The 25295-nt window shown below is 43.0% G+C and overlaps 1 protein-coding gene across 11 annotated transcripts in view; it reads right to left on the reverse strand.

Annotated features, from left to right (window-relative positions):
* Window positions 1-25295, reverse strand: part of LOC142381821 (protein NLRC3-like) — a 126490-nt gene that overhangs the window by 75688 nt on the left and 25507 nt on the right. For 6 of the 11 annotated variants that reach the window (XR_012769902.1, XM_075467066.1, XM_075467068.1 and 3 more), the window contains 3 exons: window positions 10376-10495; window positions 6192-6311; window positions 5168-5487 (listed from right to left, as the gene is read on the reverse strand). The exons of 1 other annotated variant lie outside the window; for it this stretch is intronic. Coding sequence is in view for 9 of the 10 variants with exons in the window: in XM_075467066.1 (XP_075323181.1) it covers window positions 5168-5487; window positions 6192-6311; window positions 10376-10495 (560 nt within the window). In the remaining variant the exon portion in view is untranslated. Of the gene's footprint in view, window positions 1-5167; window positions 5488-6191; window positions 6312-10375; window positions 10496-11476; window positions 11579-12312; window positions 12472-24295; window positions 25162-25295 lie in introns of those variants that run through there. 4 more of the 11 variants (XM_075467069.1, XM_075467073.1, XM_075467071.1 and 1 more) reach the window with 4 other exon arrangements.

Genomic DNA, 25295 nt, shown 5'->3' on the forward strand with positions numbered 1-25295 from the left:
TTGTTAAAATCAGGAACATCTTGTCTCAGAGTCATGCAGAAAAACTAGTCCATGCATTTGTTACTTCAAGATTGGACTACTGTAATTCTTTATTTATGGGCTGTCCCACATATTCTCTGAAAAGCCTTCAGTTGATCCAAAATGCTGCAGCCAGAGTTTTGATGAGAACTAACAGGAGAGATCATATTTCTCCAGTTTTAGCTTCTCTTCATTGGCTCCCTGTTAAATTCAGAATAGAATTTAAGATTCTTCTCCTAACATATAAAGCTCTTAATGACCGAGCTCCATCATGTCTTAAAGATCTCATTGTAAGATATTTTCCTAACAGAGCACTTCATTCCCAAACTGCAGGTTTACTTGAGGTTCCCAGAGTTTCTAAAAGTAGAATGGGAGGCAGAGCCTTCAGTTATCAGGCCCCTCTCTTGTGGAATAAGCTGCCAGTAAATGTCCGGGAAGCAGACACCCTTTCCACTTTTAAGACTAGGCTTAAAACTTTCCTTTTTGATAAAGCTTATAGTTAGGGATGGCTCAGGTGATCCTGAAACATCCCATAGTTAAGCTGCTATAGGCCCAGACTACTGGGGGGCCTCATCTGTCACACCTTTCCTCACTTTACTCTCTTTATGTACAGGTGCTGGTCAACGAATTAGAATAATTTGAAATAGTGCAATCAATAAATTCTTTGAATGCTTTTTTCGTGCAGAAAGCAAATCAGGTGTTCACCGCACCTGTCCTACTCGTTAGACTAATCACAGAACTCGTTACCTGTAAAAAATTTGCTCAGCTGATCTTTCCAAAAGGCCCATTTAGCCCATTTAACTGTAACACTGTTGTTTTATTGAATTAGAATAATGGAGAAACCGTTTAATTGAATTAGAATAATTTTTATTATAATTAGAATCATCACTTTCTCAGTATTTTGTGGCTGCCCCCTTGGCTTGTATGACTGCCTGAAGTCTCCGCGGCATCGATTTGACCAGCTTGTCGCAAGTTTCCGCACTCACAGCTTCCCAGGCAGTGGCGATGTTCTGCTTCAGTTGGTCCAGCGTCAGCAACCGGTTCAAGTCCACTTCCGAGCTCACCGACTTGTGGAACAAGCAGACCGGCGCTGACGTCTCCAGATCAACCACTTACCGTCGTCTGCGCGAACTCGGCTTCAAATCTCGCGTTCCAGCAGTAAAACCGATGCTGAACAAGAAACAAATGGTGAAACGGCTGAAGTGGGCCAAAGAACACGGCGAGTGGACTGCTGAAGACTGGCAGAAACGAATCACGCTTCTGCATCTCCTTCGGTGACCAAGGTCCTCGTGTCTGGCGTCGTGGTGGCGAAACCTACAACCACGAGTGCGTGAAAAGATCCGTCAAGTTTCCCCAGAGCGTTATGGTCTGGGGATGCATGTCCGCTCGAGGTGTAGGGAAACTCTGCTTCCTCAAGAAGACTGTCAATGCTGCCGTATATCAAGATGTTCTGGAAACGTTCCTGATTCCGACTGTTGAGGAACAGTTTGGCGAAGAAGACTTCATATTTCAACAGGATCTTGCACCGGCTCATGCGGCAAAGTCGACCAAAGATTGGTTCACTAAAAAACAGCTTGAAGTTTTGGCATGGCCGGCCAACTCGCCTGACCTCAATGTCATTGAAAACCTTTGGGCCATCGTCAAGCGGAAAATTCGCGACAGAAAGCCTACTACGCTGGACCAACTGAAGCAGAACATCGCCACTGCCTGGGAAGCTGTGAGTGCGGAAACTTGCGACAAGCTGGTTAAATCGATGCCGCGGAGACTTCAGGCAGTCATACAAGCCAAGGGGGCAGCCACAAAATACTGAGAAAGTGATGATTCTAATTATAATAAAAATTATTCTAATTCAATGAAACGGTTTCTCCATTATTCTAATTCAATAAAACAACAGTGTCACAGTTAAATGGCCTAAATGGGCCTTTTGGAAAGATCAGCTGAGCAAATTTTTTACAGGTAACGAGTTCTGTGATTAGTCTAACGAGTAGGACAGGTGCGGTGAACACCTGATTTGCTTTCTGCACGAAAAATGCATTCAAAGAATTTATTGATTGCACTATTTCAAATTATTCTAATTCGTTGACCAGCACCTGTATATGTGACATTATTGTGGTCATTAACTCGTGTTTCCCTGTTCCAACAGATATCCTTTGAATGGTGTTACAGTGCCGCCGCGGCCCCCTCCCCCCCTTTCTGTCCTCTCAAACCCCAGCTGGTCGAGGCGGATGGCCACCCTTCCTGGTTCTGGTTCTGCCAGAGGTTTCTTCCTGTTAAAAGGGAGTCGTTTCTCTCCACAGTCGCCTCAGGCACGCTCAGGACGGGAGATTGGACCGAAAAAGAAAAAGTTTTCAGTGCAATCTGTTGGTTTCCTTAGCTAGGAAATTGTTTTTGAATTGGCTCTATATGAACGAATTGGATTATTTTATGAATAATTATGATTACAATGAATTGAATTCCAATTGGCTTGAATTGGACTTTATTATCTAAGTGCCTTGAGATGACATTTGTTGTATTTGGTGCTATATAAATAAAAATGAATTTAAAAAAAAAAAAAAAAAAAAATGAATTGAATATCATTGGCTGAAAGTGTAGCGTAATCCTATGTCACGCCCCGCCTCCGCGAGTCAAACCCCGGAACCCACGATCCAAAATGCCGAATGAATCATGCAGAAGAAGAGAAGCGAAGAGAGAACAGGAAGATAGAAAGATGAGGAGGAAGAAGATCCGAGCAAAGAAAGAAACAGAATTAAGTAGTAGAAAGATATACGTTTTTGTTCTTCCATCGTCATCCATGTCTTTCTACGTCGCACGTTTTTAACCTCACGTAGTTTTTCCTACCAAGAAGGCCAGCGCCAAGCTGGTCAACTTTTAGTTCATTTAAGTTCACCTCATCAGAGTTGGTCAGCAACCCAACCAACTCCGACACTTGGACAATTTTGTCATTCTGCACAGTGGAGTCCTCGATGCCATCCATTCCCGTCTCCTGATGTAGAAAACGACCGTCCGGGCAACTTGAAAGTCCACGAAAGTTATCCATAACCAAGTAGGGCCTTGAGACGCAGAACCGAGAAACCCACTTGGAACCTGCTGGCTACCACCTGGTGTGTTCCGAGCAGACTAACAGGGCTACAGTATCGATGAATAAGTAAGATCTGCCCTTTTTACTTTCCAGACGGATACGATGGGTGTCAATAGAGATTTCACTGTTAAAATGTTAAATGACTCCAAGATGTCAGTCTTTTAGGGCTGAGCAATTTTATCGACACTGCGATATATATCGCTATTTCGGTTCTCGATAAAGATAAATTATTTTTCAGCCGCGAGAACACAGAACATTAAGGTACTACAATGCCAGGGGGTCAAATTATACAAAACAGTGATAAATTAGTTCATAAAAATGTTGTAAAAAGTGCACAGCTCTCACATTTGTGACTTGTTCGTTTGTTTCTGTTTGTCTGGCGGTGTTGTCCTTCCGGGTCAAAGGTCGGACCACCGGTCCAATCAGCGACGATTCATGTCAAATCACACTGTCCCTTTTTTCCCCTCAGAAAATGATGTATCGAATTGTTTTGAATAGTATCGTTAGCTGAATATTGTGTATCGTAGGCTGAATATTGTGTATCGTAGGCTGAACATCGTGTATCGTAGGCTGAATATCGTGTATCGTATCGTTGACTGAATATCGTGTATCGTAGGCTGAATATCGTGTATCGTAGGGTGAATATCGTGTATCGTAGGCTGAATATCGTGTATCGTAGGCTGAATATCGTGTATCGTATCGTTGGCTGAATATCGTGTATCGTAGGCTGAATATCGTGTATCGTATTGTGAGATTAGTGTATCGCTACAGCCCTACAGTCTTTAGCTGCAAATAGTAAACAAACCTAAACTACTTGAGTAAATCCGGTACCTCTCCTTTCCCCATATTTTATTTTCAATTTACTGAGTGTTTTATATGATCACCCATATTCAGTGAATTTCTCCTGTTTGTTTTTAAGGTTCATGTCTTTGGTCATATTATTTTAATAAATAGTTCATATATATATATATATATATAAAATTAACAGGTTGTGTTGTAGGCTTTCTTTACGTAATGTCTGTCAAATCAAACGAGAATTCACGAAAGTAGCGTGACATGAGACTGGTTATTAATTGAAATTTTAACTTAACATACCAGAATAGTAAGATTCTGTGTTTTTCCTTCTTTGAAGGTGGTTCCAAACCATACGAGGTTAAAAAAGGTTTATTTAGACAGTGAGAACTTTGATATTTTATCAAGTAACGCGACAACATGTTCATTTGGGTTTGGATTTCCCTTCTGCAGAGTGAAAAGAGGACGTGTTCCAGAAGAAACCTCAGATCCATTTCACTGGGAGTTCAGCTTTAAATGATGTTCCTGATGACCTTTGTGATGACCCCGTGGGTCCTCTTGTGGTTGGTTGTGGTATTAACGAGTGTCTGTTTGTTCTGCTGGGAGCTGATCTGTGTGATTTAGGACACCTGTGGCTCCTCCCATCTTATTTTGGCTCCTTTAGTCCTGATTTCAGTCTGATTACTCTGCTCTTCTCCACAGGTGCTGCTATCTTGGTAATTGTGTTGGTTTAGTTTCATTTTCTGATCCATTTGCTCATTACAGCATTTATGTCTTCCACTCAGAAATATGATCCAGCTCTGATTTAACTGATGTCCACAGCCCAGAACATAAAGCTTTGATTTGGCGTATTAATTCAGTCTGATGCGAGTTAATAAAATGATTCTTTAGCTTGAACGGTTGGTGTGTCTCTGTTGTTGTGTCCATGTGAGTCAGGTCCTAACAAATGTTGTGTTGTTCTGTTTGACACCACAATGCGTCTGCATTAAATCAGCAGGTTAACCATTCAGACCCAAAGCTGTGTGTGAAGTCCTTCTGAAACCTGAGGGGGGCTGAAAACTAACAACTGTCCACTAACACTTTTATTCTCAGCGTCTGAAGAAACTAAAACATGAACTGAAATAAAAACAGACACATTTCAGCAGCTAAACCTCCTCTTTTTAAACCACTGACTTTGTCGTCATGGCGATTCATATTTTTGTTAAAATATTATTGTTTGTGCATCTTGAACATTTTGATGTGTGTGTGCGTCTAAACGGGTTAACAGAAATATCTGACCTGGTGCAGCTCTGGATCTTTCTCCACACTGGGGACAGGAGGAAGCAGACTGGTCCCAGTATGAGCCTCCTGAGGGAGCAGACTGGTCCCAGTATGAGCCTCCTGAGGGAGCAGACTGGTCCCAGTATGAGCCTCCTGAGGGAGCAGACTGGTCCCAGTATGAGCCTCCTGAGGGAGCAGACTGGTCCCAGTATGAGGGGATGCACTGTCTGCAGAACCAGTGTCCACAGCTGGCAGAGACCGGATCCTTCAGGACGTCCTGACACAGAGCACAGCAGGACAGCTGCTGCTCCTCACAAACACCACTCCTCTTCCTCCCTCTGTCAACACATGTCTTCATCACTAAAATCCTTTTAAAATAACTCCATTTGGCATCAACTCTGCTGTTTGATGTGAATACAAACTCAACCCATCCTGCAGCAACGTTTCACATTTGGTTCAATCCTCAGTTTATGTGCTGACTTCACTGTGTGAATATTACTGCTGCTCTGCAGACAACATTTCAAATCAGTCCTAATCCTATTCTACATTTGCTCTATTAGAATTAAGAAATAAAAAACTCTTTAGTAATTACAGATAACCAATAAGTGTATTGATAAAGACCTGGGCTGATCAAATAGATTCTAACAACACTGGCTGCAGCTACACTCTGAGATGAGCACATTTCATCCCACATCCATCCACTGTGGCCCCCTGAGCTGTCAGAGGCAGAAAACAGACCATCACTGACAGACATGTGGTCCTGTTCAGAGGCCATGTTGCTCCTGAACTGGAAGTAGAGTTTAGATTTCCAACAGAAACCAAAATGATCAGAAACTCAGCTCTGTAGCCAGAGTTTTGGGTTTGACACCAGACTGAGTGCTGTTCTCCCATTTGTTGTCATGGCAACAGGAGACAGCAGCTAGTTAATGCCTGTGCTAACCTAGTTAACAGGACATTTAGCTGGTTTGGATATAAATGCTGAGTTTAACACAAATAAAATAGATCATGAAAGGTCCTGAAATCTGTGTTTCAGTTGTCTTACTTTGTGCCTGAGGGTCCAGCTTCATCACTGAGGTCTGGAGGATAATCTTTGGACATGTCACTCTTCATAGACAGACAGTCAGATCCTGGAGACTCTGCTCTCTGTCTGAGGTGCTGACCTCTGCAAACACAAACATGCTGTTATTCACATACATTCATTGATTCATAGATATTTCTGCTTTCCTAAATCTGAGCAGAACCAGGAAATGCGACCATATTAGTCCAGTGCTCAGGTCTCTGCACTGGCTGCCTGTCGCTCAGAGAATAGACTTTAAAACAGCTCTGCTTGTGTACAAGTCTCTTCATGGTGTAACATCAAAGTACATCTCTGACATGTTAGAGCCATATGAACCAACTCGGGCTCTGAGAACCTCAGGGAGGGGTCTGCTGCCCCAGGGAGGGGTCTACTGCCTCAGGGAGGGGTCTACTGCCTCAGGGAGGGGTCTACTGCCTCAGGGAGGGGTCTACTGCCTCAGGGAGGGGTCTACTGCCCCAGAGAGGGGTCTACTGCCCCAGGGAGGGGTCTGCTGCCCAGGGGTGCAAACAGAGGTATGGTCAAAAAGGAGTGAGATTATCGAAGCCCACGCCCCCGCAGGAATTATCATATAATTACATTTTGCCACCACCTCTGCCATCCAGGGCTCACCCTATTCACACAAAAATCTTCTTTATATGAAAATACACTGTCCCAGTTCCTTGGAAATTCTTAAAAGTAAAGAATACTGAGACAACGCTGGAAACATTTGGCATGTCCCCTTTTTTTCAATTTTTTTGAAAAAGTCATTTTGAATATGACTCAATACACACAAGTTCCAAAATATCACACCATTAACAACCTCAGTTCACTCTCAGACTTTTATATCACCACAACTTACTTTAGCACACCGAGAAACAACAGAAAAATAGCCTCAGAGCAGCTAAAAAGACAAGTTTCTCACCGTTGCTCTCTGTATTTCAAATTACGCCAATATCGGAGCTTGCAGCGGCTCTACAGGTGACAGGTGAGTGTTAAGCTGGGCATACACTGTGCGATTTTTTCAATCGCGTGATTCAGCTGCTGCTCATACTGTACGAGTGAATCGCAAGGGATAAAACGTCACAGCTCACGATTCCTGTTCTCACACTGTACGACCCGATGGTCTGATGTGATCTGGCTGCTCACACTACACGACACGTCGGACTCGGTCGCTGCCATGCTGTTCTGTTGTCTTTTTCTTCTTCTGTTGACATTTTTCTCTTCCGTACCTATGTGCGCGCATGCGTAGTGTGACAGGATGAGGTCAATCGGCTCGTCCAGCTGCTTCAACTGTGCGAGAGCCTCACGAGGGGCGACCAGGATTTCAAACAAGTTTGATTTTCATCCGATCGATTGGGAGGTGGTCGGGAGGGCTTAATCGTTTGTCGTTACCCTATGTATACTACACGATGCGAGACGCACGATTGAGCCAAAACTCGGCCCGATCTCCAAAATAGTCGCACGAGTGAAAATCTTGTTGACATCGGGCACAGTGTATGCCCAGCTTTAGCCTGTTAGACACAGAGCTAGCATTAGCATGGACGACGGTAAGCGTTAACAAGCCTTTATTTTGATAACTGACTCGTCTTACCGACGTACTTGTCTCCGGACTGCCAATCGGTATGTGCTCTGACTTTCTTTCAGTGTAACTCGGGATTTTTCTCCTTTTTCTGTCCTTTTCACAAGTAGCTGCGCTTTACTTCTCTGGTTAAGGTCAGAAAATAACGTAAAAATCGTGCGCCTGCAGTTCACCTGGCTGTTGAGGCACTCCCCACGTGGGGTCATACGAACTGTGTGGTGCATTCAAATGCAACAGGAACATTAAACTTTACCGATGCAAACATAAAATAAATACTTCATCGGATCTGCATATTCACACAAGTCCCCCAGACAGCTGTGAAAAAGGCAGCATCCGCCAAAAGGCGCGCCGTTTGCACCCCTGGCTGCCCCAGGGAGGGGTCTGCTGCCCCAGGGAGGGGTCTGCTGCCCCAGGGAGGGGTCTCCTGCTGGGGCCCAGAGTCAGGACTAAACAAGGTGAGGCTGCGTTTGTTTTATGCTCCTAAAATCTGGAACAGTCTTCCAGAAGATGTGAGACAGGCCTCAGCTCTGACAATGTTTAAATCCAGGCTGATAACAGTTCTGTTTAACTGTGCATATGACACCTGAAAGTATTTTATCTGCACTCTTCACTTTTAAATGAATTAATGATTATTTTAATGGGTTTATTAATTTTTATTATTTTTATTTTTAATGATTTTATTGCCTTCTTGTGATTTTATGTAGCTGTGAAGCACTTTGAATTGCCCTGTGTATGAATTGTGCTCTATAAATAAAATCGCCTTTCCTCTGCAACTGTATTCATTTAACTTTGTGTTAAGGCCCCTGTTTATTTACTCTGACATTTCATCTTTGATTTGTTTTAATCATTTAATGATGATCATTTAATCCATCCATCATTTAATCCATCCATCCATTTTCTATACCGCTGAATCTGTCGGTCGGGTCGCGGGGGGGCTGGAGCCCATCCCAGCGGTCAATGGGCCAGAGGCGGGGTTCACCCTGGACAGGCCGCCAGACAGGGCCACACAGAGACAAACCAGACAAACAACCACACACGCTCACTCCTAAGGACATTTTAGAGACACCAGTTAACCTAACAGCAGGGTTCCTACAGGTTTCTTCAAGTCAAATTTAAGTTTTTTAAGACCTTTTTAAGACCATTTATAAAAAAATACCTATTTCACAGACCTACCGGCAAAGAAAAACTTTTTTTTTTTAAATTTGTTCATTTATTTCTCAAACAAATGAAAGTGTGGACTGTGTAAAGCATTGATGAAACATTGCAGCATAGTAGTAGTAAACGCTACAACACCACAACACAGACACAGAAAACAAGCCAAACAGAGGTGTGAAAAATCAAAGAAAATTTCAGCAGACCACAAAAAAGTTTAACTGACACAGCTAAGTTGTTTTTTAACATTGGTTATGTTAGCTAACTACTTATTCCATGCTGGGAATATGGGGAGTAGAGAGAACTATAAATAATGAAAATCAACTAAAAAATTTGTCATTTCGTTGAGGCTCTCATCGAACATAAGAACGGACGGTGATTTGTTTACCTTGGACACCAGTTCCTCTTTAATATACACAGCTCAACCAAACTTGGCTATGTACGCCGTTTTGTCGGGACCACAAGTAATTGTGGCAGCGATGTCGGAATCGGGGAACATGCATTTAAACAACTCTGAAATACCCTCGTTTCCATTATATGAATGGTGTTTGGCGATTGTGTTAGGAGTCCACAACACCTCGGCTTTCATGGTTGGTGTGGACCCAAAAGCTGTTCGCAGATCTACTCACAGTTAACGTGTCTGCTAGCTCAGATACATTAATAGCTAACTGGCTAGCGTTGGCCGGTTGAAACACCCCGGCGATGGAAGGAGTTTGATCCTTCGCTTTGATATTTTTCATGTGCTTGAAGGACTTGGCGTGAGACTCTACGACATTTCCCCATAATCCCAGCAAGAAATGGGAAGCAAGGAAACGCAAACAAATGTTGAAAAACAACATAACGGCGTAAGTTAAACTTTCTTGTTTTCTGCTGAGATTTGCCTTGATTTCTCACGCTTCTGCTTGGCTTGTTGCTGTGGTCTGTGTCAGTGCTGTAGCAATGTGATCGGACCCGGGGCGGAGCGGTAGCGGCAGCGTTGCGTTCTCAATGATTGGTTCCGCCACTCTTCATTTAGGCTACGTTAGTTAGGCTTTTCAAAATAATAGTAGCCTAGTTGACAAATGAAACGTTTGAGGAGAATGCGATACGAAGAAGTTACTGCACAAATTTTAATGCCCAGATATCAAAATTCAAGACTTTTTCAAGTCTTTTTAAGGTATTATTTCCAAATTCATAAATTCAATGCTTTTAAGACTTTTTAAGACCCCGCGGGAACCCTGTAACAGGCATGTTTTAGGTCGGTGGGAGGAAGCCAGAATACCCAGAGAGAACCCACGCATACACAGGGAGAACATGCAAACTCCACACAGAAAGGCCCCAGCCGGGAGTTGAACCTGGAACCTCTGAAATCACTGAATTAATTAGTCATTCATTTTTTCTCTTTTTTGTAATAAAGACATCATGAAAGGTCCTGAAATCTGTGTTTCAGTTGTCTTACTTTGTGCCTGAGGGTCCAGCTTCATCACTGATCTTAGGAGAATAATCTCTGGACCAGTCACTCTTCATAGACAGACAGTCAGATCCTGGAGACTCTGCTCTCTGTCTGAGGTGCTGACCTCTGCAAACACAGACATGCTGTTATTCACATGCACATACACAGAAAAATATTCACTTCACTATCAGAATGATCCAATAAAATGGCCGCCGGTGCTTTAACGGTGAGTCTGTGTCCAGTCAAAGAGAGACTCCTCAGAAGCATCTTTATCAGAGACGTGTCAGCCACAGTGAATGTTTCTGAGCCTAAAACAGGGATTGATTCCTCTAAAGCTTGTTCCTGTTTACCGTTAAAGATTAAAAACCAACATTTAATCAGAATCATCTCTGAAATATAACAGATTTCCCTGCCTTTCCCTACACCTGTACCTTATATGAGTGTGCAGGGTATTAAATTCCTGAAGCTAAATCAGCTGATGTCTTTATGTTCATATTCACATCCACATACATCTTAGAAAGAGTTTTAAAACTAACTGCAGTCATTCAACCACTCAAAAGCATTTTAGAGGCTGGAAGACAGAATGAACTCAGACATTTCCAGGAAGCCCTCTGACTGTTTTAATCTCTTTTCTGTTTGTTCTTTACTTGGTTCATTTAAAACAGGCAGAATTCAGTCTGACAGAATAAGTGTGAAACCTCCTCACGTGCTTTAATAAAACACACCATCACACACAGATCACATCTCCTCCTGCTGGCATTCTTTTTCCTTTTTCTCTTCTTTCCTTCCAGCTTTCACTGCAGCAGCTGCTGCTTTTCACTCTGACAGAATTAGAGGTTCTGATTGGTCCGCTGATGCCACCTCCTCATGAACATGAACACGCTCATATTCAGAGTCAGAAAACCTGGGCTGATAACCAGCGTCCTACTACAGCTCAACAACATCTCCGTTGTTAGGGCGAGTTAAGCCAGACCACCTAAAAATAAGCTTAAAGTCATCCTGAATATTTCCAACCTGCTTCACACCCTGTTTGGGTTGCCAGTATACGTTGCCATGGTGATATCTCAGATAAGAAGCTGCCCCCCCCCCCATGAGCAGTTCTCTTACTTTGGGTCTGATGGTTCTGGAGGTCTGGGTGGGTTCCTGTTGGCAGAGCGACCGCTGGATGCTGCAGACTCTGCTCTGTCCATCTTCTGGACTTCAGTCAGTCTGAGAGAAGAAAAGAATGAAGACAAACACGTCTGTTCAGGTCTCACAGCCAAACAAGCTTTAACCTCCTGCTTTTCTTTCTGTTCCACGTCAGAAGGAACTTTTAGAGAAAGGAGACGTCATTTCTTTCCTCCGAGCCGTCAGACTCAGTTTGTGCTGACCCAGCTGATCAGCTGTCTGCAGCTTTGTGGAGTTTGGATTTACAGATGAGTTACTGCTGCCAAAGCTGCTCTGAAGTCCTGATTAAAACACATCAGCTTCACTGTGTTTATCTGTGTGTTATCTACATGTTCGTTCACTCATTCTGTCAGTAAACTCCTTCAGTAATGATCCAGCTTCTGATGAGACGTCTCATAATCTGTAGAAATGATCCAGGAACAGAAATGTTCTGAAAGTGGTGATCATAGAAACGCGCCCCCCAGCAGTGAAGCAGCTTCAGCAGAGAAAATGGCCCCCAAAGGACAGAAAATCTTTGCTGTGCCTTCTTCATCAGTCAGACCAACAGCTGCCTCACACCCAACAATCTGAACTAAACAGTGAGTCAGAAAGCTGAAACAATCTGAACTTGATGGTTTTACACCCGAGTCGGATCAGTTCTTTGTATCAGAGCCGTCCGATCAGCTTGGTTTCAACACCAGAAACAAGCTGCTGAGTTCTGCTTCTTCTTCCTCTGCAGTCCAGAGAGGAAACCCACTCAGAGACTCTGACAGTGAAATAAGGTTGTTCACACTCACCTGATTCTGACCTCAGGTTTCCTCCTGCTGCTGTCCACTCAAAATGGAGCCTGAACTGTGTGAATGTGTCTGTGTTCTGTCGTAATCTGGATCAACTGGTTCACCTGGTCCACCTGGTCTGAGGCTCCGCCCCTTTTCCTTTACAGGAAATCAGGTGAGCTCACTCCCATTCATGCATGTTTGAGCTGCAGCAACAAAAAGTCCAGCAGAGACTTTTCTTTCTCACCAACTGAAGAGAGAAACAACAGCTGCTGCTGCTGCTGCTGCAGCTTCATCCAGTCCTCATTCAAAGCGTCTCCGCTTCATCTCTGGCAGTCTGCTCTGACAGTCGGGGGTCACAAAGAAGCGAGACAACATCTGCAGTCCTCCGGAGCTGCTTTTTCTTGGTGTAATCAGGACCTACAGCGCATAAACTTGCTCCTCCCAATCTTCCCCTTCACATTTACATTCCATTATATCCACCTGGCCACCCGTGACACCGCCACAGGGCAGAATGTGAGCGTTGCACTCACATATTATTTGCCCTGTAGAAACCTTCACAAAGTCCTGAGCTTCTTCACCCCTGCTGGAGCGGTCGGACCAGGGCGCAGAGACGTTGTCATTGGCTGAGGATCACGGTCAGTGGGTTACATCCCGCCATGGGCCTCAAATTGTTGGAATGGCGACACTTTAATTTTCTTTTTCTATAATTATTTTGGGGCATTTATGCCTTTAATGCAGGGCTATTCAAATGGCGGCCCGCGGGCCACATGCGGCCCAGAAGCAATAACCCGAGTGGCCCAACTTGTGGTTCAGCCAAAAAAGCAGAGAAAAACCATGAAAAACACAGTTTGCGAAAATGAGCTCAGAATTCTTACAGTAGATCAGAAAGCAACACTCCACGTAGCCTAGCAACACACAACCAACCCACAAGGCAGCGCGTTGTTCTGAAAGTTACTGATGGAACCATGTTAGCAGCTCAACTCCAACTGAAAAAGTTCGTCTCTCTCAACCCTCAAACGGAAAAACTGACGATGAAAACCGTCGTTTTAACCCCGCCTTCATGTGACCCTGATTTCATTTCAAAAGGGAGACGACATTTTGTGACCAAAATATTCTTTTTAGTATTTTAAAGTGAAAAACAGCATTGCTGTTACCTCAGGTTCTATTTATTTAGAGAAGTTTTGTTTATGTTTATTTCATTTCAAAAGGGAAAACTGTTTCATCACCATGGATGTGCACTTTTTGTTTTAATGCCCAGGTTATTTCAGGAGTCAGAGTATTGCGACTACCTCAGTTCATTTAACAGTTTTTAAATGTGTTTTACAAACATACGAAGAGGGGAAATGATGAATAAACATCACATGTTGTTTCATTATATTTGTCATTACCTCCTCCTTACTGACTGCTGAAAATGTCCGGCCCAGCTTAAGGTCTCGGTTTTAAAATCTGGCCCAACTGTATTTGTAATTGAATAGCCCTGCTTTAATGGATAGGACAGTTAAGAGAGACAGGAAGCAGGGTGCAGAGAGAGGGGGAACTACATGCAGCAAAGGGCCATCCGATAGGGGACTGGAACCGGGGCCAGCTGCAGCGAGGACTGTAGCCTCTGTACATGGGGCGCCTGCTCAGCCCACTACGCCACGGACCACCCCGACACTTTAATTTTCTATCAAACGTCATTCCGACACTTTTTTCCTCCTGTGGTCGGAATGACGGTGGGTTTTATTTTTTTATAAATGTCTCACCATTTAGTCGGGTCATAATGTGAGGTTCAGTGACCATCCTCTGGCAACAATGTTTTGATGATTGATTTGACCTCTATGGACCCTTTAGAAAAGATTTAGCCCCCATGTCCCTCCCAAAAATCCCAGCATTTTTTGCTAGAGCCAAATTCAAAATGGCACCTGGCGCCATCTCTACAAAATAACTTTTGATCTGAATGACCTAGAATCGTGTATGAAGGCACGTTTTCATACAAGTCAACCATGAGGATTCCAAATCTGACATCATTTTGATATTACAACTTTGTTTTGACCATGAAATTCAAGATGGCTGCCATCTAGTACAGTGGTTCTCAACCTTTTTAGGCCTTTAATAGCCTATTAAAGCCTTTTAGTGGAACTCCACAACCTCGCAAACCAACTCAAATTTGAAACATGAAAATACAGGTATTAATGTAAACCGGGCGAGTCTGAAACATGTTAATGAAGCAGAAACACAGTGTCAGTGAGCCGTCACAGCAGCCAGCTGGAGCGCAGCTCTCCACAGAGCGCACGTATCATAAGCAACATTAATAATTGCATTTACAGACATCAATGCCAGCAAGAACCTGTCAGCTGGTACAGAGCTGAGCATCATTAACATGGAGACAGAATAACTGAGACGTCCGCGTATGTGCAAAAAGCTGGAATAAGTTGGTTCCTTCTATTCTAAGCTACTATTCTCTGGGGACTGCAGGTCAGGACAACTGAACCGTGAACTAGTGTCTGATTACAGCATTACTATCACCACCACTTTGGAGCCATCTCCTCCCCTGTCCTCCTCTAAAACGCTTATGATCAGACATCAGTGACAGCTCACCTGTGTCGGACGTCCCGGTGCTGCAAATAAATCCAATTTCATGTATTAGGCTGCCCAAAACGTATAATTAACAGTTTAAAATAAATAAGTGAACAGTGTTTGTCGCTCCTTTCTGTGTAATAAACTATTTTAATATCATTAATTTGCTTTTGGGGTGCGTTACACCTCAGTTCTATGAAACTTAATTACGCTTTTGAAGACTGTTTCACATCTGTGTACATGTCTTAACGCTTTAGGCGCCAGTTTTTTTTAAAAAAAAAAAGACTAGATTTTGACATCTAAATTTCAAAAGGCTGTGGCTTCTAAATGGTTAGAGATAGAGACAAAGTGTAAATGAGAAACATATTGGGAATGACCTGAATTTCATGTAGGTTGTAAATTTTCCTATCTAATTTGCATATTATGACGTCATATGGTTGCGGCCATTTTGGAATTAGATAATTCTCAGGAAATAAATGATATTGTTGACCTTTTTTCATCATATCCACCCCTCCTTATGTTATCCACATATCAAATTGACAAGCAAACAGTGAATTGTAAGCCAAATGTTGCAAATTATAACCATTATTATACCACAAAACTCATATAAACAGTAGGCGTTTTTCAGAAGCAGAGGCCTTATCTGTGCCCATCTATCCAGATTACAGTTTGTAGTTCTTTAGAGTGTGGAAGCTCTCATGGCAAGGCACAGCACACAGACAGTTGGCACAATATTGAGAATCACCCTAAGTGTATGTGGGGAATAATTTACTAATCTAATTTGCATACTTTGACACCAGATAGTGGCGGCCAACTTTCAAGATTGATATTTTGAATGGACGTTGAAATTGTTTAGACAGATTATTCCCTGTCCCTTTGTTATGCTAACCACATAACAAATGGACAGGAAAACAGTATAATAAAACTAAGAATTGTACATTTTGACAACTGCTGTGCCATATAGTAGCAAACACATGTAAACACCAAGTTGGTAGTGAACACAAAGCAGGTTATCTGAATTTCTCTATCACCACAATAGCCAATTGCCTCAAAGGGTTTTATCCATTCCTGTAAAACTTCCTCATCTCTCAAAAAGACCCAGTCACCATCTCCAGCCCTGTTTAGCCTCCCCCTGCTGCCTCTACCACGTACACCTCTCCCACGGGCACTCCGGCCACGTTCATTCCTCTCACCCCCTCTCCCATTTAGCAACGCTTCATCTTCGCTACTTTCCGCCCTATTCAGACCACCCCTGCGGCCAATCCGACACCCACCAGCCCTTCTACGGACACTACGCTCCCGTTTACCCCTGCTTGTGTTGGGCAAAGAGTTGGAAAATGTAGTGTTTTGTGCTTTGGAGACATTGGTGTGTTGCACAGCCGCAGCACTGCCGCGCAGTAAAGCACCACCATGGCTAGCACGGTAGAAAGAATTGACACTCACGCTGGTCCCAGCGCTACTCTCACCTACACTGTTTCCACCATTCCCACCAGCCCCCCTACGAATACCAACACTCCTAGTAGCCTTTCCACTAACTTTGTTAGGCAAAGGGTCGTGTGCTAGTACATTAGCACCGCCATTGCCATGCAAAGACGCACCATGCTCAGCGAGCTCACTAGTTGACCGACCGTCATCTCCAAAAGAAAGATTTTCCCCTTCTGAATCAGAATCGGCAAACAGGAAACCCATCACATCACTACAGTGGAAACCGCTTATAGTGGTCACGGATATAGTAATCAACCGCTTATATGGATCAAAAGGCTTGGGACGGAATCATTTCTATACAAATGCTGTTTAAATAATTCGTTTATAGTGATCAAGAAATCCGCTTATAGTGTTCATTTTTGGCCATTTTATGAATGTAAACATGTGCAAAAATAATTTTAAAACTACGTGTAGCTATTTTATTTTTTACTCCCTTGATTCCTTTCTGGACGTCTGCTTCTGCCTCGCTAGCTAACGTAACGAGTTGACACCGGGCAGCAAGCGCGCGAATCATGGCTGGAAAAAGGAAGTCATGGAGGAGCATGTGTCCGAGGATGGGTGCTGGAGAGCGGATTGAATGCGCGTGTGACCGCTGGAAGCTCCAGGCTGGTTCTTGTAAGATGGGAGGCCGGTGCTCATTCGATTTCTCCTATTTGTCGAGAATTGCTACTTTGTGGTTTTGCGCATGCGCCAAGCCGATTTTCTAAGTTTCGTTTTCACGCCAAGTAGCACAAATCGACAGAACACCGGCACGGAGGAGCATAGATCCGAGCAGGGGTGCTGAAAGGCGGATTGAATTCAAACTTTATTGTCTGACTTGTAAGAAAAAAAATGCACCGGCGGCACAGCAGAGAATAAGTTATGTACTGTATTTGAGTTAGCCTACAGTATGTCTGCGCAGTACTGTAATTAAACTTGCATGATAATAAAATTCAGTAAATGCTGAAGCTATCCGTTTTATTTAGTTTTTCTCATTGAAAAACGGCATTTAGATGATATTCTCCATAAAAAATAAGTGAAATACCTGTACTGTAATACAACTTCGGTTTTAGTAATCAACCGCTTATAGTGTTCAAATTGGCTCTGGACCAACGTGATCACTATAAGCGGTTTCCACTGTATAAGTAAACTTTTTCCCAGTCATCTTTTATTTATTTTGTCTCGAACTCTTGTAATCCAGCAATACTGCTTCAGCAATCAAGATCCGTGGCACACTTTCTCCGGTTTTTTCTCCTACAACGTAGAAGGGACTTCCTTGAACATTTTACATTACAGTGTGACGTATTCCGAGCCAAAGTATAAGTTCGGGATGTCTGCCAACTAGTTGACGGGAGTATAAGGCAAATTTGACACTCTGCTTGGCTCTATCGTCTGTTAAAGTCAACACCACTTCTTGTCGCAATATTGCGACTTTGGCGCCTAAAGGGTTAAACATGTAAAATACATGAACAGGAAGAAGGGACTCACCTGTTGAGTGACGCACATTTAATGATATGGGAAGCCTGGTTGGAATGGCGGTTGCCCCCCCGGTGGGTGAACCGCGTGCATCATACATGATGACGGTTGCCTTTATTCACAATTGCCCCGTCATCTGGAGGAAAACACGACGCTGATATCGTCTTCGGGACATATCCGCACACGTCGTCACAATAGTGTTGTATGAGTCTGGCTTTTGTTTTCCCACTTACTAAAATAACTTATCACATTCATAACCTCACTCAAATCAGCGTTTCTGGAACCGAAAACTCAGAGTTTTCTATCTCAGAGTAGATCAACTCAGAGGTCAGGAATAGACTCAGAGTTGGTTGAACCTGCTTTGTGAAAGGACCCCTGATCACATTCAGAGGCCTCACCCTTTAAACATGGACATTTCTTTTCAAAGTGATTCTAATTTGGAGGTCTGCCAGTGGGCAGGTATCATGTAGTTCTTGTGGCTCAACACGTTCCACTTCCTTGCTTGGTGATGCTTTGAGATCATAAGCTCTGTAGTGCTCCATATAATCAGCTTCTGGACATCGTGAATAAGATTGTGATGGGATTTTTTGTGCCACATCGGCCAACACAAAATTCATTCATCAAATGTAGCCAGCCCTCTCTAATTTTTTATCCATCATATATATATATATATATGTATTTTTTTTAATTTATTTATATTTCACTGATCCCTGTTCTGTGTAAAACTAAATTAAGATAAAGTTAAAATGAGACATTACTATCACTATTTTGGGCTTGCATACCTTTGTTGTTGCTGAAGTGAAAGTATGCAGGTTCACAGATAAAACCAGCTGCCTGGGCTGCCTCCACACAGGACTGTCCCTCTGGCACAAGAAGTCAGAGAGCTGAGAATACAGTGGGCCAGTTTGGGGGGAGCCGTCACATTGGACACCAAGCCAAGGGTTGTGGAACTGACCAGAGTCCCAACCAGAGGTCATATAATCCTTCTGCCATCAGCAGACGCCCCTCTGGAGAGGTTGACAGGAACCAAAGGAAGCTCTGCCGTACAGAAGTCCTGAGGGTTAAAGATATGTTAGAGTTAGTTTGTGCAATCATATTGTGTCTTTCATCATGTTTACAGCGTTCATCTGCATCCATGTCCTTAAAAATATGTATTCCAAATTTGAGCAAGTAAACAAAGTCTGGCGGGCTAAACGCCCGCTTCTGCAACGCTCCCGGTGGGGTTTGAAGTCGGTGCAGGAAGGACCCAAAATGGCGGTGTGACAGAGACGTGTGCAGTGGGATTTCGCCGTTAACCTCAAGTCCTTTGAAAGCAACGCAGGTGGTAGCAAATGCCCGCTTCCCGGAAACACCACAGTTAAATAATCATTAATATCACCCCCCACATCAGCCATGGCCGTGACCGCATGAACTGTGCGCGCCGACAGGCATGTGAACCAACGGTCATGTATAAATGCGCGTGCCCGAAGTAGTCCGAAGAGAACCGCGACCCAGCTTGCTGCGATAATGGGCTAATTTATAGCCATTTTTATATATATATTTATATATGCTAATTTATAACTAACACTAAACCAACACCAACACTGTATGAATACACAACTGTAAGCTACCGTTACGATTTTAAACCCAGAAAGCAGGAGAGTAACTAGCCCCGCTAGCTGTCTGGGATGCTAGCAGGTGTTCGCGGCAGGAACTTACTAAAATAACTAAACTAATTAAACTTACTACAATTAAATTATTTGTTTTTCCTCTTACTTACCTTCAAAAACGATGGAGACGGTGGTAATTCAGCATCTATATTCTTTCCCAGTTGTCAGAGCCGAGAGAGTGGCGGGCAGCCCAACTGCCGGTAGAAAGTTCTGGAAAGTTCTAGAAGGTTCTGGGAAGGCGGAGACGTCATGACGTCAGACGCACAGCATCACGAGAAACCTAATTGTAATGTAAATGTAAATGTATTTTGTTTATACAGCCCTTTACAAACAATCATAACGATGTACCAAAGTGCTTTACAGCAGGTAATAAATGAAGAGAAGAATAAGTAAAAACAAATAAAAACAATAAAAGAACAGTGAAAGCAATAAAATTATTTTAATAATTGATGCAGATTCACTCAAATGAGAATAGCAGTTTACTGTGTGTTGAAGGAACAACATGTAATTCCAAGTTGATATACTCCACAAATGTAGACTGCCTCCACTAAAGCAGATATCTGAACGAAACTAATTCAGAACTTCGCATTATTTCAACTACTGCGGAAATACACTTTTTAGAGTGTTAACAGGAAACACTTTCATTCGATCGATGTACAGATCATATGTGATGCAAAAATGCAATTAACCAACATTGTGGCGAGGTGGTCTGGTTCAAAGCACCATTCATACATTCTGAGTAACAGCATCATTGGGAACAGACTACAAGCTGGCACTGTGCGTGATGGTTGGCAACTTTATTCCTGTAATTGTCCTAATATTATTTCCCGTGACATGCATTGCGCCCCCAGTTTCTATCCCGTCTTCACAGCATCACAGTCGATGGTTGAAGTTAGTTTCTTGCTGTTTTTTGCTGGTTAAACTTCAGCTTAAGATCTTTCTAACAAGCCCCTGATCGTCTCTGTGGGCAAATGTTAATAACCCCGTGCGTAAAGTGTGAAATGTCTTTATCAGCCTCACCTTTTCCCACTTCTGCACGTTACTGTATGAACACGTTGTGGTGAGTTACACAGAAACATGGGTATTTACCTTGGGGGTAATCAGAGTGTAGCATATGTATCACCAATACACACTGTTTACACTACTGGACCAGTTCTAGGTTCTAATGGAGTGGGGTAACAAATAAAATGGAGCCAGGGACCAGGTACTTTAAATGCAATAACCAGCTCTTTAGTGGAAATAAACAACAGTAAAACACAGGTGACATTTCAACAACCTGCAGGTATCAACAATAAATTTCTTTACTTTCATCTCTTTTTCCTCACCTCAGTTTTTTTCTAGATTAGAGATAATTTAGTTCAGGTAAGCCACCGTAGTTAGCTGGTTTATTTAGTTTAGATAGGTTAGTTCTATTGGACCGGTCTGTAACTATCTTATTTGAGGTTAATCTATTTTAATTCAATATTCATCCCGAGTCAACTCTTTCCTCTTACAAGAGAATAATCACACCATAAAAATTGAAGCATAACTCTTATACTGCTAATCACAACGATGACAATCATGGAAAAACAAAATACAAAATGTAATACTTCAACAAGTTCAGAGTTCAGTTCAAAGGAAAATATAATCCAACACTCCTACCGCTCTGGCAGAGTTTACCAACAGTCCATCCCTGCGCTCCCCTCACTGTCACAATGAGGATGAACTGTCTTTAGTACTGGAATCCGCCGGTCTGGCTCGCCATCTTGTGTCTTTGGCACTTGTGTAAGTCAGTGAGATGAAGTGGTCCGCACACTGGGTATAAGCTCCAGAAAATAAACTTTATTTCAAATATGCATAAACGGCAACGTTTCGATCCACCAGTGGGATCTTCCTCAGGCAATGAGAGCAGTAGTCTGGGGTGACTTATATCACATGACCTATAGGTAAGCTACCTGGCAAAGCAGGTGAGCGCACCCAAGTGGCATAACAAGCGCCTAGACGCGCTGGCATACTATTTAAAAGAAGACCAGTGATCACAGTCGGTCATCAAAGAAAGCAAAAAAACAAAAGGAACAATCAATCACAATAATCAGAACAATAATCGATAAAAGATGTTTGGTATGGAAGACACATAACATACAAAATATTCACAATAGGGGCCTCAAGTCAAATTCCATATTGAGACCTTTCGGGGACAAAGTGTTGAACATATGAATATAGAATGCTTCCCTTCTAAGCAGAAGGTTATCAATGTCTCCTCCACGTCTGGGAGTGGAGACTTGTTCAATGCCAATGTATTTTAATGTTGACAGGTTATGTTTAAAAGTGTTAAAGTGCACAGCAACTGGATTTTTTTGGTCATTAGTGCGTATGCTACTTCTGTGCTCCGCAATGCGAGTTTTAATGCAGCGTGTAGTTTTGCCTATGTAGGCGAGGCCACAAGGGCACTTGATCATGTAAATAACGTTCTTGGTGTTGCATGAAATAACCCCTTTTATTTTGAGCACCTTCCCGGTGTGTGGGTGGATGTAGGTATTACACTTGTAGGTAAAATTGCATTGTGCACACTGTGCGCACCTGTAATTTCCTTGAGGGAGAGGTGAGAAAAAAGGTGGTGGTTTTTTGGGGGGTTGGTCAGCTCTTACGACCAAATTAGAGATGTTAGGTGAGCGCCTATAGGCGAAACGCGGAGGCTGTCTAAATGACACGTCTTGTAATGTAGGGTCGGAACACAGAATTGGCCAATGTTTACGCACAATATTCTCAAACTCTCTGCTGAGTGGAGAATATGTGAGGGGACTTACTTGTGTAAGTGTAAGAGGGACTTTCATGCCGTGACTGGACTGCCAAACATAATTGGAGCAACAGACTGCACACATATACGCATCAAAGCACCTGTGAGCTGAAGGCCAGGTGGGGGTGTCTCCATACAGCGGGGGGGCAAACTGCTCTATAACCCAGAGAAGGCATGCCAGATTTGCACAATATTGCCATGAACGAGGGTCTCCTACAACCTGAACCAGCCCAGACAGACCAGAAGGTGCCAGAAGACCCCCCTCATGGACCCCCCCATCGAAGAGCCATTATGATGAGGCAACAACTGATTGCACGCCTTTAGTTGCAGTCATCGAGCGCCTGGCCATGGTGAGATGTCTTTTTTTTTTTTTCGGTGACATTATGTTCCACAGGTGACATGGTATTAACAGCACTCGTAATAACTTCCCATTTCTTGGCTTTAGCAGGTCCCGTAATTCCACTGCTGACTCTGCTAAAATGACAGATTTTCCTTTCTGGATCTGTGAAAGCAGAACTTCAGTCTCAGAGCCCCTAAAGTTGTTCTTTCTGGATCTGTGAAAGCAGAACTTCAGTCTCAGAGCCCCTAAAGTTGTTCTTTCTGGATCTCTGAAAGCAGAACTTCAGTCTCAGAGCCCCTAAAGTTGTTCTTTCTGGATCTCTGAAAGCAGAACTTCAGTCTCAGAGCCCGTATTCTCATGACTCAACACTCAACCCTTCCTGGCACAGGAGCGAGGAAGCACAGCCTGATATGATATAATTTTGAGTGTGGAGTATGCAAATCTACTATCCTCGTGCCCCTTAAATACGCACGGGTGGGATTCATCATTTACACAGGTTGTTTACACACTTTTTCCGAAGTTAAGAGCGTTTGTTGAATCTGACGCGGCGTGTTCGCACGAGACTTTCTTATGAAAAAAGTGAGAGAAATTTAGAATAAAAATACGAAAATGTTCTTGCATGAGGCCCAATGAATGGATGAACGCGTACTGTTGCACTGTTAGCTCAGAGCTGCCGTGCTGTTGCTATTCTGTAGCAGAGTGGTGCAAAAAGTCTACATTAAGTGGTTTCAGAGTTACATGGTTCTGTAAAAGCATTCAGAAAACAATACAGCAATGTACTGATATTAGAAAATGTACTTTGTACTTTTGTATACTTAAGTATTTTTAAAAGGAAGTTCTTCAGTACTTTAACTTGAGTAAATTTTTTTACTCACCTACATGACTTTTACTTGTAGTTGAGTAAGATTTGACCATGAGTATCGATACTTTGACTCAAGTATTGGAGTTGAGTGCTTTGTCTCCCACTGCTTAAAGCACTGTGGGCGTAACTGCCGTGTATGCTGCTTTGTTGTCTTCCGCTATCTTCTCCGCGAGCAACAGTAACACCTCGACCAATGGGATGAGCGTATTCTTGTGTGTGAATATGCTGTCAGCTCATTGGTCACAGAGCAGGAAAGGGCACCATGGAGCAAATTCGTAGCTATACAGTTTATGTCCTGAAAAAGTATGAAATGTCACTGTGTGTTTTATGTGCATCAGATTATAGTTTATCAATCATGTTTCATTCTGCAGAGATGCCCCGTAAGGAGAGGACGTTAAAGCAAAAACAAAAGGAGTGTTTCATATTGGTGCTCCATGTGCCCCCTTTTTACTTTGAGCACCTGCCCCTCCGAAGGTCTCTGCACGGCCCTGCAAAGCAGCATCTTTGTTTGGTTTCTGCTCCACAGCACAGTGAGCAGCACTGATGTCCCTGCAGCTCCAACAAAAAGGGCCAAACAAGGACAAACAGCAGTCTGACATCTTCTGAATGTGAGCAACAGCTGGAAGTCACCTCCATACATGGTTTGTTTCCTGAGTCCAGGTCCCGGTCCCAGCCTGGGGTCCTTGCTGCAGGTCCTCCTTCCTGTTTATCTGCTGTAAAATAAAGGCCGTCTGTGTCCTGCTCTGTGAATCTTTGCCAGCGATGGAGAAACCAAAGCTTTCTGAACCACTGAACCAACATGAAGCCATCGTGTTGAAACGGTTCAGTGTTTCAAAGAATTTGATCAAATTAATGATGGCGCCATCTGCTGGCCACCCTCCAACACAGCATTTAAAGGGCCGGGTGTTATAAAACAGAGACACTGTTCTGCAGAACAATAAAGGTTCCATGTGCATCTTTAAATGTTTGACTGTTTAATTAGAGACATTAATAATATACTTGTGTTATAACGTGATTGTACCATCATAAAATACTGTATGTAATAGAGATATGCTTTAGTAAGATTTATAGAAAGGTTGAAAGATGTTTATTTAACAACAAGATGATTTCAGCTGAGTTGGGCTTCAGTCTGTTCCTGTTCTTTGTTACGACCCCTCCAGCTTTTCACTCGGCACAGAAGTAGCTGGCACATCCTCCTGACTGCCGGGACAGAAAAGTGTTGCCACATCACTATTTTCTTCATCTTTCCCAACTGTTTGGGAGGCAGTAACAATAATAATAATCAAATGTTCCTTTCAGGTTCCCACATTTCCATCAGCTCAGTCGTCTCTGACTGAATCACACCGACAGCTTCTCATTTCCACTGATGGAGTTAAAGATTAAAAGTCAGTTTTTAAAGGCAGAAAATGAAGGCGAGAGAATAAAACTGGTGACAAACTTTAGACTGTGGCTGTTCTTTAAGTTCAGATGGAACTGAAGGTTTAAGGATCGTTTCCATTACTGATCATTTCTAACCCAACTTTAACATGGTTATTCCAAAGGAAGAAAAACACAGAATACAAACACATCATCATCATCATCATCATCATCATCATCATCATCATCATCATCATCATCATCATCATCATCATCAGGGTGCAGTCAGAGTCTCTCTGCACACCAGCTGCTGCTGCTTCATCCTGTGGATCATCAGGACACAGATCATCCTCTCAGCTCACATCGTCCTGTTCATCACTCCCAGCTGTAGAGAGAAGAAGAAAGAAGAGAGGAGATAAACGAGTGTTTCCAGAGCCTCTCTTCCTCAGCTGCAATCAGCTTTAATAAATAGAATAAATAATAAATAAAGTCTGATAAAATACTGCTGAGAGCTGCATG

The sequence above is a fragment of the Odontesthes bonariensis genome, chromosome 6 (genome assembly GCF_027942865.1).
Source record: "Odontesthes bonariensis isolate fOdoBon6 chromosome 6, fOdoBon6.hap1, whole genome shotgun sequence".
NCBI lineage: Eukaryota > Metazoa > Chordata > Actinopteri > Atheriniformes > Atherinopsidae > Odontesthes > Odontesthes bonariensis.